The sequence below is a fragment of the Lepidochelys olivacea genome, assembly GCF_965140295.1.
Source record: "Lepidochelys olivacea isolate rLepOli2 genome assembly, chromosome: 3".
Lineage (NCBI taxonomy): Eukaryota > Metazoa > Chordata > Testudines > Cheloniidae > Lepidochelys > Lepidochelys olivacea.
This window is the reverse complement of record NC_140413.1, coordinates 39704507-39716923: the sequence shown is the minus strand read 5'-3', so window position 1 is coordinate 39716923 and position 12417 is coordinate 39704507. Positions and strand designations below refer to the sequence as shown.

General features: G+C 42.9%; 1 protein-coding gene across 2 annotated transcripts in view; it reads right to left on the bottom strand.

Annotated features, from left to right (window-relative positions):
• The window catches only part of FBXO25 (F-box protein 25), a 63292-nt gene that overhangs the window by 31659 nt on the left and 19216 nt on the right, over positions 1 to 12417 (bottom strand). For both annotated transcript variants that reach the window (XM_084623452.1, XM_084623453.1), the window contains exons 3-5: positions 11716 to 11828; positions 10568 to 10617; positions 5889 to 5981 (exon numbers count right to left, since the gene is read on the bottom strand). In XM_084623452.1, the coding sequence (XP_084479578.1) occupies positions 5889 to 5981; positions 10568 to 10617; positions 11716 to 11828 (256 nt within the window). The remainder of the gene's footprint in view (positions 1 to 5888; positions 5982 to 10567; positions 10618 to 11715; positions 11829 to 12417) is intronic.

The window sequence follows — 12417 nt, the reverse complement described above, 5'->3', positions numbered from 1 at the left end:
CCTCCTGGCCAGAGGAAAAACCCTTTCACCTGTAAAGGGTTAAGAAGCTAAGATAACCTCGCAGGCACCTGACCAAAATGACCAATGAGGAGACAAGATACTTTCAAAGCTAGTGGGGAGGGCGGGGACAAAGGGTCCTGTCTGTCTGTGTGATGCTTTTGCTGGGACCAGAGCAAGAATGCAGGTCAGAACTCCTGTTAAGAGTTAGTAAGCAATCTAGTTAGATATGTGTTAGATTCTGTTTTGTTTAAATGGCTGATAAAATAAGTTGTGCTGAATGGAATGTATATTCCTGTTTTTGTGTCTTTTTGTAACATAAGGTTTTGCCTAGAGAGATTCTCTATGTTTTGAATCTGATTACCCTGTAAGGTATTTACCATCCTGATTTTAAAGAGGTGATTCTTTTACTTTTTCTTCAATTAAAATTCTTCTTTTAAGAACCTCATTGCTTTTTCATTGTTCTTAAGATCCAAGGGTTTGGGTCTGTGTTCACCTATGCAAACTGGTGAGGATTTTTATCAAGCCTTCCCCAGGAAAGGGGGTGTAGTGCTTTGGGGAGTATTGGGGGGGGGGAGACGTTTCCAAGTGGGCACTTCCCCTGTTATTCTTTGTGTAACACTTTGGTGGTGGCAGCTTTTAACCTAAGCTGGTAAGAATAAGCTTATGGGGTCTTTCATGCAGGTCCCCACATCTGTACCCTAGAGTTCAGAGTGGGGAAAGAACCTTGACAGGTGTGGAGCATTCTTTCAGAAGTTTTAAAAGAGCAACACTCCGATGTGGGAACTACAGAACCCAAACCACCAAAAGAGAAAATCAACTTTCTGCTGTTGGCATCTGACTCAGATGATGAAAATGAACATGCGTCAGTCTGCACTGCTTTGGATCGTTATTGAGCAGAGCCTGTCATCTGCATGCACGAATGTCCTCTAGAATGGTGGTTGAAGCATGAGGGTCATATGAATCTTTAGCGCATCTGGCATGTAAATATCTTGCGTCGCTGGCTACAACAGTGCCATGAGAACACCTGTTCTCACCTTTCGGGTGACACTGTGAACAAGAAGCAGGGAGCATTATCTCCTCCAAATGTAAACAAACGTGTTTGTCTGCGTGATTGGCTGAACAAGAAATAGAACTGAGTGGACTTCTAGGCTCTAAAGTTTTACATTCCTTTATTTTTTGAATGCAGTTATTTTTTGTACATAAGTCTACATTTGTAAGTTCAACTTTCATAATAATGAGATTGCACTACAGTACTTGTATTAGGTGAATTGAAAAATACGATTTCTTTTGTTTTTTTACAGTGCAAATATTTGTAAACAAAAACAAATATAAAGTGAGCACTGTCACTTTGCATTATGTGTTGTAATTGAAATGAATATATTTGAAAATGTAGAAAACATCCATAAATATTTAAATAAATGGTATTCTGTTACTGTTTAACATTGCAATTAATTGGGCAATTACTTTTTTTAATCATGTGATTAATCGCTTGACAGTCCTATTAGTAACATTTGCAAATGTTACTATTTCATTACTTGCTGCCATTTCCAGATCATTAATAAATGCATTAATCACAGAACCTAGAATGGAATCTTGAGATACTGTGCTGGGAACCTTCTGCCATGATGAAAATTGACCATTTAATTTTACTCTTTTTGCTTTCTGTCTCCCAGCTAGTTTTTAATCCATGACAATATGTTGCCTGTCACCCTGTGACTACTTCACTTCCTTAGTAGCCTCTTGTTTGTGACCTTGTCAATCGCTTTTTGGAAATCTGAAGAAATGGTTATACACAAAAACTACATCAGAAATATTAAGATTACAATTCAAGCACTCAGATTAAGAAACGCTGCAATTAAGGTTGACTGTGCCAACTTTTAACGTAATACTTTTGAATATAGTTTCCTAGATTTTTAACAAAGAAAATTGAAAAAACAAATATCACATTGCATCATACTCATACCGAAATGGGTCAGTAGCAGGGCTGGAACCTTTAGATCCACAGCACAGACCTCTAACACTTGAGCTAATGGAGTAAATCGATAGTAGTAGGCTGTCCTCCTGTGTAGTTATGGCAGGGTGGACTAGGTCCAGAGGCCCCCTGCTCAAGGACTCACGGCCCTGCATCACCCTGTCCCAGAACAGAGCAGCGGAAAGTTCTCCAGGCAGCCTAGAATTGTGTTTGCAGGCACTATCGGCCAAAAAAAGGGGGCACACATGAGAGGCAGGTGCTGACTCCGTTACATTATGGTAGCAAAAGTGGGATCTTCAGACCGAACTTCTCCAAAAGGGGTCAGGTCAGATACAACTGTTTTACTGGGGCAAGCTTTTAACTGTTTTATTGTGTGAGGCCAGAGGCAAAGGTCAAAGGAGGACCAGAGGCAGATGCAGCCATGGAAAACAGGCAAGATTTTAATTATTTATTGAGCAGAGGCCAAAGTGAGCCAGAGGCAGAGGTAGCCCAAGCGGAGTACAACCTGACTAAGGGGGACATGAGAAAAGACTCTGCGTCACCCTGTCCCAGAATAGAACAGCAAGAAGTCCTCCAGGGAGTCTAGAGTGGCTGCAGAAAAGCGGCCAATCAGAGGGGCTGCTGGAGCGACCAATAAGGGGCCAGAAGGGACCATTAAAAGGCAAGCAGCACAGCAGAGCCTTCAGTTGCTGGAGCTTGATGAGGCAGGCTGAACCCAGGACCCAGCCAGACCAGGCAGCACTGAGATGGGCCCTGCTGGTCTGGTTTCAGACAGAGCCCAGGGAGCGCTGCTGCAAAGGACACCAGCTGAGATGGGCCCTGACTGGGTGGTTGAAGAAGGCAGTGCCTCTGGGAAGAAGACTTAGAGCTATGGCTCCATACCAGGGCCGAGAAAGAACTTGGACTTTATAAATTGGAAGGGGGGGACAGGGTCTGGCTCAGCCAGAGGACTGAGCAGCCGAAGGCCCGCCGAGAGAACTAGCAGCTGGGGGTGATGCTCGCGAGAAGCAGGTGCCAGCCTGATGTAAGACCAAAAAAGAAAAGCAGGCTCACACCTAACCGAGAGAAAGGGGGCCATCCACAAGAAGACATGAAAAGAACTGTGTTTGCAGGCACTATCAGCCAGACAAAAAAGGGGGCATGCATGAGAGGCGGGTGCTGGCCCCGTTACAGTAGTCCAGTAGTGGAGAAGAATTGGGACACACACTTTTCCAGAGGCTTTTAGAGAGATTTGTTGACAGAGGAATGATAATACTAAGGAATCTTGGGTTCTATTCCAGGTTATGGAGGGGAATGGGCACAGATCATTGTGCCACTGTTCCACCCACCAAACCTGAACCCTCCTGAATCAGTCCCAGTCTTGTCTCTCCCCTTCAGCATACAGTTAAATTTTGGAAAAGCTATAAGCCACTGAAAACAGGTTCTATAAATGGGAAGAATTATGTAACCTTAACTAAGGCAGATCTGGTTGCACTGCTTATAATGCCAACCAGTTCTCCTTTATTTACTACTTTTGACATGTTCTTTGATTAGTTGTGTGCAGAGACCCAGCTGCTTAGACTTTATTATATCATGATCTTCCATGTACTTTGTTAATCTTTAGCTAAATTATTGTTTCAACCAATCTGACAGGTACATATGTAAGGCTTACTAGACTGTAAATTCACTGGATCAACCTCTGGAGCTTCTGCTTTTTTTTTTTTTTTTTTTTTTTAAAAAGCTTGATACCCTACAATCCTCTGAACAGTGCCTATTTTTAATTATTGCATGTTTTTGTTAACAGCTCAGCTACTTCTACTTAGACTTCTTCAGAACTCTTGGTTTACCATTTGGGCCTGGTAACTTACTCTTTTTTAAATCAACAATTTGCTCCAACATCTATTCTGACACGTCTGAATAGATCACCTTTATTACAAGTAAAGAACAGGTCCTGACTAAGAAGTTCTCCAGCATTCTCGGTGGTGAAGATTGAGGCAAAGAAATGTCCTTATCATCCTTAATTGTCCCCTTCAACTATTGACGCACTGATTCTTCTGCAGGCTTCCTGCTTTTGATATTTTTTTTTAAAGTGTCTCTTCGTTTTTATCTTTAGCTGTTTGTTCTTTGAAATCCATTTTGGGCCTTCTAGTTCCATCTCTTATTGGCTGCTGTAATTTATGCGCCTGTTTATTAGCTTTACTACGGTCAGATTTCCAAGTTTTGAAGTATTTCTGTTTGCTCAAGTAGCCTCTTGAGCACTGTCATTTAGCCATATTCGTTTAAATACTCTTCGCTTTCTCGCAGTAAACATTTTCTGAGATTGTTACTGTTTTTGAGTACCATCCCTGCATTCACCAAGGATTTAAATTTCTTTATTTTTACTTCAGGGCCTTTTTGACTAACCTTCTCATTTGACTGAAACCTCACTTTTTCAAGTTTAATGTCACTGTCACTTTATAGTACACTATCTGCCCCTTGGCTTTTGAATCTAGATAACAGTGTATTACTTAAAACTAAGTTAAGGCTAGCCTCTCTTGTTAGATGCTCTAGAACAAATTGTTCCAAGAAGCAATCACTAAAAGGTTTGCTTCTCTAAAACTTTGCCCTGTTCTGTCATTTGTGAAATAGACAAAGATAAACATGGCAAGAACAGCATCTCATTAAAATCATTTTTGGAAGATGGACAGGCTAGAAGATTTTTAAAAATCTGGGTGCTGTTCCCAAAGTTTTAGAGGAAATAATAATAGTAGAAAGGGAATACCACTTATCTCACTAAATGCCTGCCACTTATAAAGCATGTGCTGCAGCAAAGATTGACAGAGTGGTGTAATGACACCTCATAGCTAGGGTTGTCAACTTTCTAAGTACAGAAAACTGAACCCCTTTGCTCCACCCCTACCCTGTTTCTTCCCCCAAGGCCCTGCCCTCTGCTCACCCTCACCCCCCTCCCTCAGTTGCTCACTCTCCACCCCCACATTTTGCTCACTCCCCCCCTCTCATGGGATGCACCTGCTGCCTGCAGAGTCAGGCTGGGAGGAGCTGACACGGAACCTGCCCACCTGCAAAATCGGGGCATAGTGGTGGGCGATCCTTAGAGCAAGGAGCTGGGGGGGGGTCGGTTCCTGTAGCAAGGGGTTAGGGCTCGGGCAATCTGGGCATGCTGGGACAGAATGGGGGTGGACAGGATCCCTCCTCCCCCTGGGTGGCGGGACCTACCTCTTGGAACCTAGTCTGGAAACAAGCCACCACTCTGTCAGGCATCAGCAACTGAGCAGAGAGCAAGCTCTTCTATGTGGCTCCAGCCACGACAGCTCCTCTTCCCACCCCCTAGCAGCAGAGACCAGTTACTGCGGCCAAGTGGACTTTTAGTGCCCGGTCAGCTGTGCTGACCAGACGCTGCTAGGTTCCCTTTTCGGACAGACGTTCCCGTCGAAAACCAGACACCTGGCAACCCTACTCATAGCACTCACACTTCGTTGTTTTAAAAAAACAATACGCTACAGAAAATTTTCTAATTCATAATGCATTATCAAAAATTATTAAAATTGCAGTTGTGAAAATAAGTTAAACAAACATGTATTATAGTTTATTTTGCAGAATATTAATAGTGGGGTCTTAATTTGCTGTTTTATGAATTTTTTATAATGCAAAAAAGTAACTACTGAAGTTACCATCAATGTTTCTCTGAAAAGCCATCAGAAAAGAGTTATTGGCCTATTTTCTTCTTTCTGCAGTCTGAGGCGTTTCACAGTATAATAAATCAGTTTTCAACACACAAAAATAAAAGTTTACTTCAGAACTTGGGTATTTTTATATATATTTTTAAATGCATATTTTTATGCAAACAGCTTATTTATGTAGTTGCATATTGCCAATGTATAATTATACTAGACAAACCAGCAAAACATTTATGAAATATATAATATAAACAGCTTACTTTGACCACATAATTGAACCTTCTGATGTCCTGAATTGCACTTGAAAAATCTAAGCGATTAAAAGCTTCTCCCAATGTGCAATAGCCATGTCTCTTGAAAAAGAAGAAAACATACTTTAAGAGCAAACAAAGAAAAAAATGGTTCAGTTAATCATCACTAATGTTCTGAATCAAGAAAGCTCTTAAGCATGTACTTAGAGTTAAACTTATGCCTAAGCACCCTTATGGAACAGGGATACTTTCCTGAATCTAGGCCAAGCATTCATTTGATTTCTTAGAGCAGGAATCGGCAACCTTTGGCCCGCGGCCTGCCAGGGCCAATGAGGGCTGCAGAAAGCGGTGGCCTGCACATTCATTGGTCTGTGCCGCTTCCCGCAGCCCCCATTGGCCTAGAACAGCGAACTGCGGCCACTGGGAGCTGCGATCAACTGAACCTGCGAACATGGCAGGTAAACAAACTGGCCCAGCCTGCCTTACCCTGGCGGGCCACGTGCCAAAGGTTGCCGATCCCTGTCTTCGAGAGAAAAGATGAGGAAATTACAACCGCTCCGTTTTGAACTAAAAACTAAAATGCCACACATTAGTAAGGCCTTATCTTCATTCCATGTGAATACTCCGGGGAGAATTCTGAGGCAAAAATAAAAAATTCTGTGCACAATACTTTAAAATTCTGCATATTTTATTTGTCAAAATAACACAATTTAATCACACCAGTTTCAATTTTGGTAAATTATTTCAAAATACCTGTTAGCAAGTATGTCTGTAACAACAGAGACAACAAAAGAGATTCAGGAAATGTTTTTTTGACAAATAGATTCCTTACAAGGCATATTATTACAGAAATTGATGTATCTTTGTTGACTGTTATCTATTTCAGTGAAATTAAATATTTCATTTAAACAAAGTCATTACACAAATGTACTGTAACGTCCTGGCCTAAGGGGGTGCTAGCATCCTTACGGACTGTTTTGTGTCTGTCTGTCATGTCCTGTCCAAGTTCAAACTTCTGTGTGTATTGTAAGGTTTTAGGGCCAAGCTACTGAGGCAGGAAGGGGGGTTGGTGAGTTAGCAGTAGTTTAGTTGTAGGATAGTGGTGGTTAGCATGGGGAAATGGAGAACTCGGGTAGTGTGTATGTGTTGGGGCAAGTGTGCACATAAGTGTGTTTGTATGGACCTGGCCGTATACATGGTTCAGGCTCATGTGCGCACAGACGTTACGTGTATACATAACTAATACATCTGAAACATGCAAAACTGGAAAATGGAAACAATTTGGTGGAACTCACAAATTCTGCATGAAAAATAAAATTCTATGAGGAACATTAATTCTGCACAAAATCTGCATTTTGCAGTGGCGCATAATTTCAGCAGGAATATGTGCAAGCCATGGGATAAGTAAACATGTGCTTGTAAGTGCCTGGTAGCCTACCTCACTACTACACAATCATTGTGGACATCAGTACATTGCTGTCATGTCCCGTGTCTGTACTGTCATTGTATGTAGCAGTAACAAGCAATACAATTATCTTGGCCCGTATCTTGAGATTGTGTCACTCTGTGCAGGGTGCTGTAGGACAACTTGTCTGTTCACTCTTGGGACTGTGGGAGGAAATGGTCTAGGCCCACAAAATTCATTTACTGGCAGTAACCAAGCAGTAATCAAGCTGATGTAGTGGTGTGCCGTTTGGCTCCCTAATCACCACGGCCAAGAACTACTGTTTTTTATGGATGCAATGTTTTGTTTTTGTGCCTCTGCACTAGCTGCTAGGAGATGTGGGCAGGGATTTCAGAGGCTGTTTTGGGGCTAGAGGAAATTGAGGTAGCAACATGCAGTCAGAAGTAGCATACAAGCAATTGGACATGGCCAAGTGGACATGGACTGAGACGATGTTGTTTTTAAATGGCAGATAATCCCAACTTCTGTGTAGGAACACACCCACACACTGGTGGGAGCACATGATGATGGAAACATGGGATGACTAGCCATGAGTAAGGCTGCGAGGCTGTCACAGAGGTCACGGATTCCATGACTTTCTGTGACCTCCGTGACTTCTGCAGCAGTAACAGTTTGGGTGTGTGGGAGGGGGCTATGGGTGGGGGGGGGTGCAGGGCTCCCCAGCTCCCATAGTCATGGCCCTGCAGCTCCTAAGTGGAGAGACCAGGGGGCCCCACGTGCTGCCCTTGCCAACAAGCCCCACCCCCACAGCTCCCATTGGCTGCAGTTCCCAGCGAATGGGAGTTGCGCAGATGGCGCTTGTGTTGGGAGCAGTGTGTTGATCCCCCTGGCCCCTCCGCTGCCTAGGAGCTGCAGGGACATGTGGAGACAGGTAGGGAGCCTGCTAGCCCTGCCAACCCTCCCCTCCCAGCATCACACGGCCTGGATCCTTCCCCCCCAGAGCACACACAGCCCCCCTGACCATCTCCCCAGAGGACTCGTGGGACCCCAGGAACACACCCTCCCCCCAGAGCACCCGCAGGCCCCCTCCGTCCCACCGAAGTTTTAGTTAGGGGTATATAGTAAAAGTCATGAACAGGACATGGACCATGAATTTCTGTTTACTGTCCATGACTTTTACTAAAAATACCCGTGATGAAAATGTAGCCTTAGCCATGAGGCCAGAACTTTACACAGACCACTACTTCTGGGTAGTATGACAAAGCTCCGAGCCTGTATTGGTGGGTCCCATGCCTCCAGGCGGATTCAGTGGCCTCAGAAGTGCGCTAAGGCCCTCAATATGATCTCCCTTTCCCTGTATAGCAGCAAAGGTCACAGCTTATTGAGCTACTTTCATCACAGGCCAGTATGGGAGGTGGGAAGGTGGAATACCCACAGTCTCTGTTGCTCCTTAGAGGTCAGTAGGTGCAGTTTGTCCTCCCTCCTGGACCAAAGTCTGCTTCCCCTCTCAAGGGGATCTCTGTAGATCATGGGGAGGGGAGAACCCGGGCCCGCCCTCTACTTCGGGTTCCAGTGCAGGTACCCTAATGGTAGCAGCTGTTGGCGGCTTTCCCTTCACCACTGATGCTGCTTTGATTCCCTGGACCACTTCCCCGTGGTCCCCTTTTCCAAGTTTCACCCTTACCTCAGGACTCAACAATGCTTCCTCTCCTCCAGCCCCTTTCACCTGGGCTTCTCCCGAGAAAACTGGAAAGGAGAGCTTTTAAGCAGTATGAGTGGGACCTTAATTGGTTCCAGCTGTCTCCATTAGCCTAACTGCCTCTTTGCCAGTTAATTGAGGTCAGGTGCCGGCATTAGCCTAATGACCTTAACTAGTTTAAATTGGCGTCAGGTGTCTTGATTGGCCTGGAGTAGCCTTTGTTTGGCTATCCTGGGAACAGGGACCTGCTCATTCTGAGGCTGATATACTGGCCTTCCACTATTCTCTTATATCTTTCTGGTCTGAGTCTGTCACAGTAGGAACACAAGCACATTATGACGGAAACATGGGATGACTAGCCATGAGCCCAGAACTTTCACATGAAGAACCACACATTCATGGAACTGAGTAAGGTGCTTCCCTGGCGTTTAAGAGACAGAGCACCCAGATGTGAGAACGAATAGTGGTTTAGAAGAGCGTTTCTATTGCCCTTTATAAACTGCCAACTTCAGACTGTTGCAGATCTGTTGGTAATCAGATAAGATGCTGAGTTCTCCCCTACTTCTTCAGTGTGGATACTCTCTACCACACTGTGCTCTTCTAGGGATGTTTAAGGGAACATCTCTTGTGAATCGGACACAAGCTTGTGGATGAGACTATAGCCATCCACATCTCTGCCTCTCCCTCTCCTTGCTGGCTGGGCTAGGTCATATCTCCATGGACATCCAAATTCTGAACCCTCACCCCTCCTAGCTCCACATATGAGTCTGTGCTGAAACAGGTCTCCGCGCTCACAGGGCTGCTCAGAACACAGCCCATTTCACTGTAAAATGAATATGTTGCTGGGACATTACCACACTTCTTATTCTTTTTCCTGGTCTTCCAGGAGTTCACCTCGAGCCCCTGTATTCTCTCTCTGCACTGCTGTTTGGTCTGCTCAATCCCGTGATCAGCCAGCAGCTCCTCAGACATACCTTTTGTACTGTTTGACATTCCTCTTTGTACAGTTAAAGATGGGGGTTTGGTTTACTTCAGCCCAAAGCTGCAGCAAGATTCTGGTGCGTTCATAAGGCCAGGAGGCTGCATGCCAATACGCATGCTTCTTAGGGGCCATTGTTCTGCTGTTTCAAACACTGGGGATAGAATAGCTGGGGAAACTGCAAGCAGGGTGGCACTATGCACTTTCCTGAGCAGAGGGAAGTGAAGGGAGACCATCTCTGGTCAGGGCTCAGGGCACAGAGAGATGGAAAGGTAGAACACATGATCAGGTACCCAATGGGCTTATGGGAATTAATTGAAGGACTAGGATATCTCAATTGTTGAGCAGCTACAGAGACCCTCGTTTTAACTACATTGACCTTGTGGTAGAAACATGTGCTAAAAACTACCTTGTGGTCTGCCCTATTGTTCAGAGTGTGATGGCTGCCCCACTGTAAGATTGTCTGAATGTGTTTGGGGGTGGGGGGGCACCCAGAGCTGAGTATGAGGTTAGCATGCAGTGAAGATACGGTTTAAGATGTGTACTTAAACACCACATGTAATCAGGCAGCAAATAAGGACTGCAAGACAGCACAGGACACTTACTTCTCTGGTGCTTTCTTTGTGAACATAGATCCATTTTTCACGATAAAAACCTAAAAACAAATAAATTAATGTAACAATTTTAACTTTCAGCACATTGGGTAATATTTATTAAATAAAAAGTTACACAAATGTATCATTCTTAATAAAACTCTTTGCAAATGAGAGGGGGTTTTTAAGATAGTTTTAATGAAGGCTACTTACAAAAGTTTGAAACAGCTGATGGATAAACTGTTCCAAAAGTACCTAAGTGACTTAGGCACTTGGATAAAATTTTATCCTATGTCGTAAATTACACATACAAAAAACTAAGCAAAAAGAAAACTATTTAGGTTGCAAAGCCAAGCATTCAAAGTAAGGAAACTCCAGATTTTAGGCTGCACCAGCAACCTATGTTCTGTCCTCTTGTGAGTATACATTAGGATACAGTTTTAATTACATGATCGCATGTTTTACAGGACCCCACCCTCAATCTGTGCACATATTCTGCTGTCTCCCCTGAATATTCTGTGCCCTGGGGTTCCCCCGTGTTGTCCCCTCAACCCTGAGCAATTTGTGCCTCCTACCTCCACCCTCAGTGTTCTGTATGCCCCTTTCTGTCTCTCCATGATCTGTGTCTTCAAGGATTGTGAATAACTGTATCCCCCCCACAGTTTTTTTTTAAATCACTAAGTACTCTAGATGCTGTGATTAAAAGTAAAGAAAAAAAAATTCAATAAAAATTCATTTTTCCAAGAGCTGTTTCACTACCGACAAGTTGAATTAAAATTACATATAAGATTAGCTTAAACTTATAAAGACAGTAACTAAAAAGTAAGTTTACATATTCAGAAGAACCTCAGTTTAAAGAAAAAAAACAGAAAAAGAAAGTAAAAGCAGCATCAGTAGACTCTGATTATTAGAATGGTATCACAATTCACAAATGTATTTTCATTAGGATCATCAAGATCTCATGCTCGCTGATTAATGATAGAGTAGTTTTGAAAAGCTGTATCGTTTATGTATGCATTATTAATACTGAGTGTTTGTAGAAGCAGTACTAATAAGGATTAGTGAATTATGCCCTTATGAGTAAGCTTTATAGAAATATTTAAATACTTTAAAGTTATGAAACATCCTCCAAACTAGAACTAAAAGCAATCTAGTCTTACATTGTGATTTTGATTTATTCCGAAAATGGTCTTTTTTCCTTTTCTTGGCTGCAAATTCACAATCTTCAGTTCTGTATATTTCTTCATCATCATCATCATCATCAGCTAAGATGCTGAAATAAACATACATTTAATTAAAGAACCATCTAATGATAAATATTTAACTATAGAGGGCTTGCACCTCACTCTGTCAATTGGAAATTCACAATTTAAAGAGAACATAATGTCAGGTGGTCCCCAAATATTACCACAGCAGGGATCTTAGCAGAGAAATTGTCATGTTCAGCACCTCCTCTCTCATTTTCATGATTGTGTAGTATTCTTGTTTCAAATACAGTAATAACTTCCATAGGAAATTAATATTAAGAACATATTTAAAACTTTTAAAAGTGTAATTTAGGAGGAGAAACTAATGAGGAGCCAGCATCATATGATCAAGCACCTTTCTTCAAACCGCTATTGTGTGCGCATAGATCACCACTGGCTGATGGACTACAGTCTGGAAACCACTGCAGTATATCAAGGTTCTCAGATTCCAAGACCAGAAAGAACCACTGTGTTCCTGGAGCATATGACTCTTGGGAAAATTGTTTCAATGATTAATTACCCTCACTGTTAAAAATGCATAGCTTATATCCAGTCTGAATTTGTCTAGTTTCAACTTCCAGCCATTGGAATGAGGTTATATCTTTCTCTGTTAGA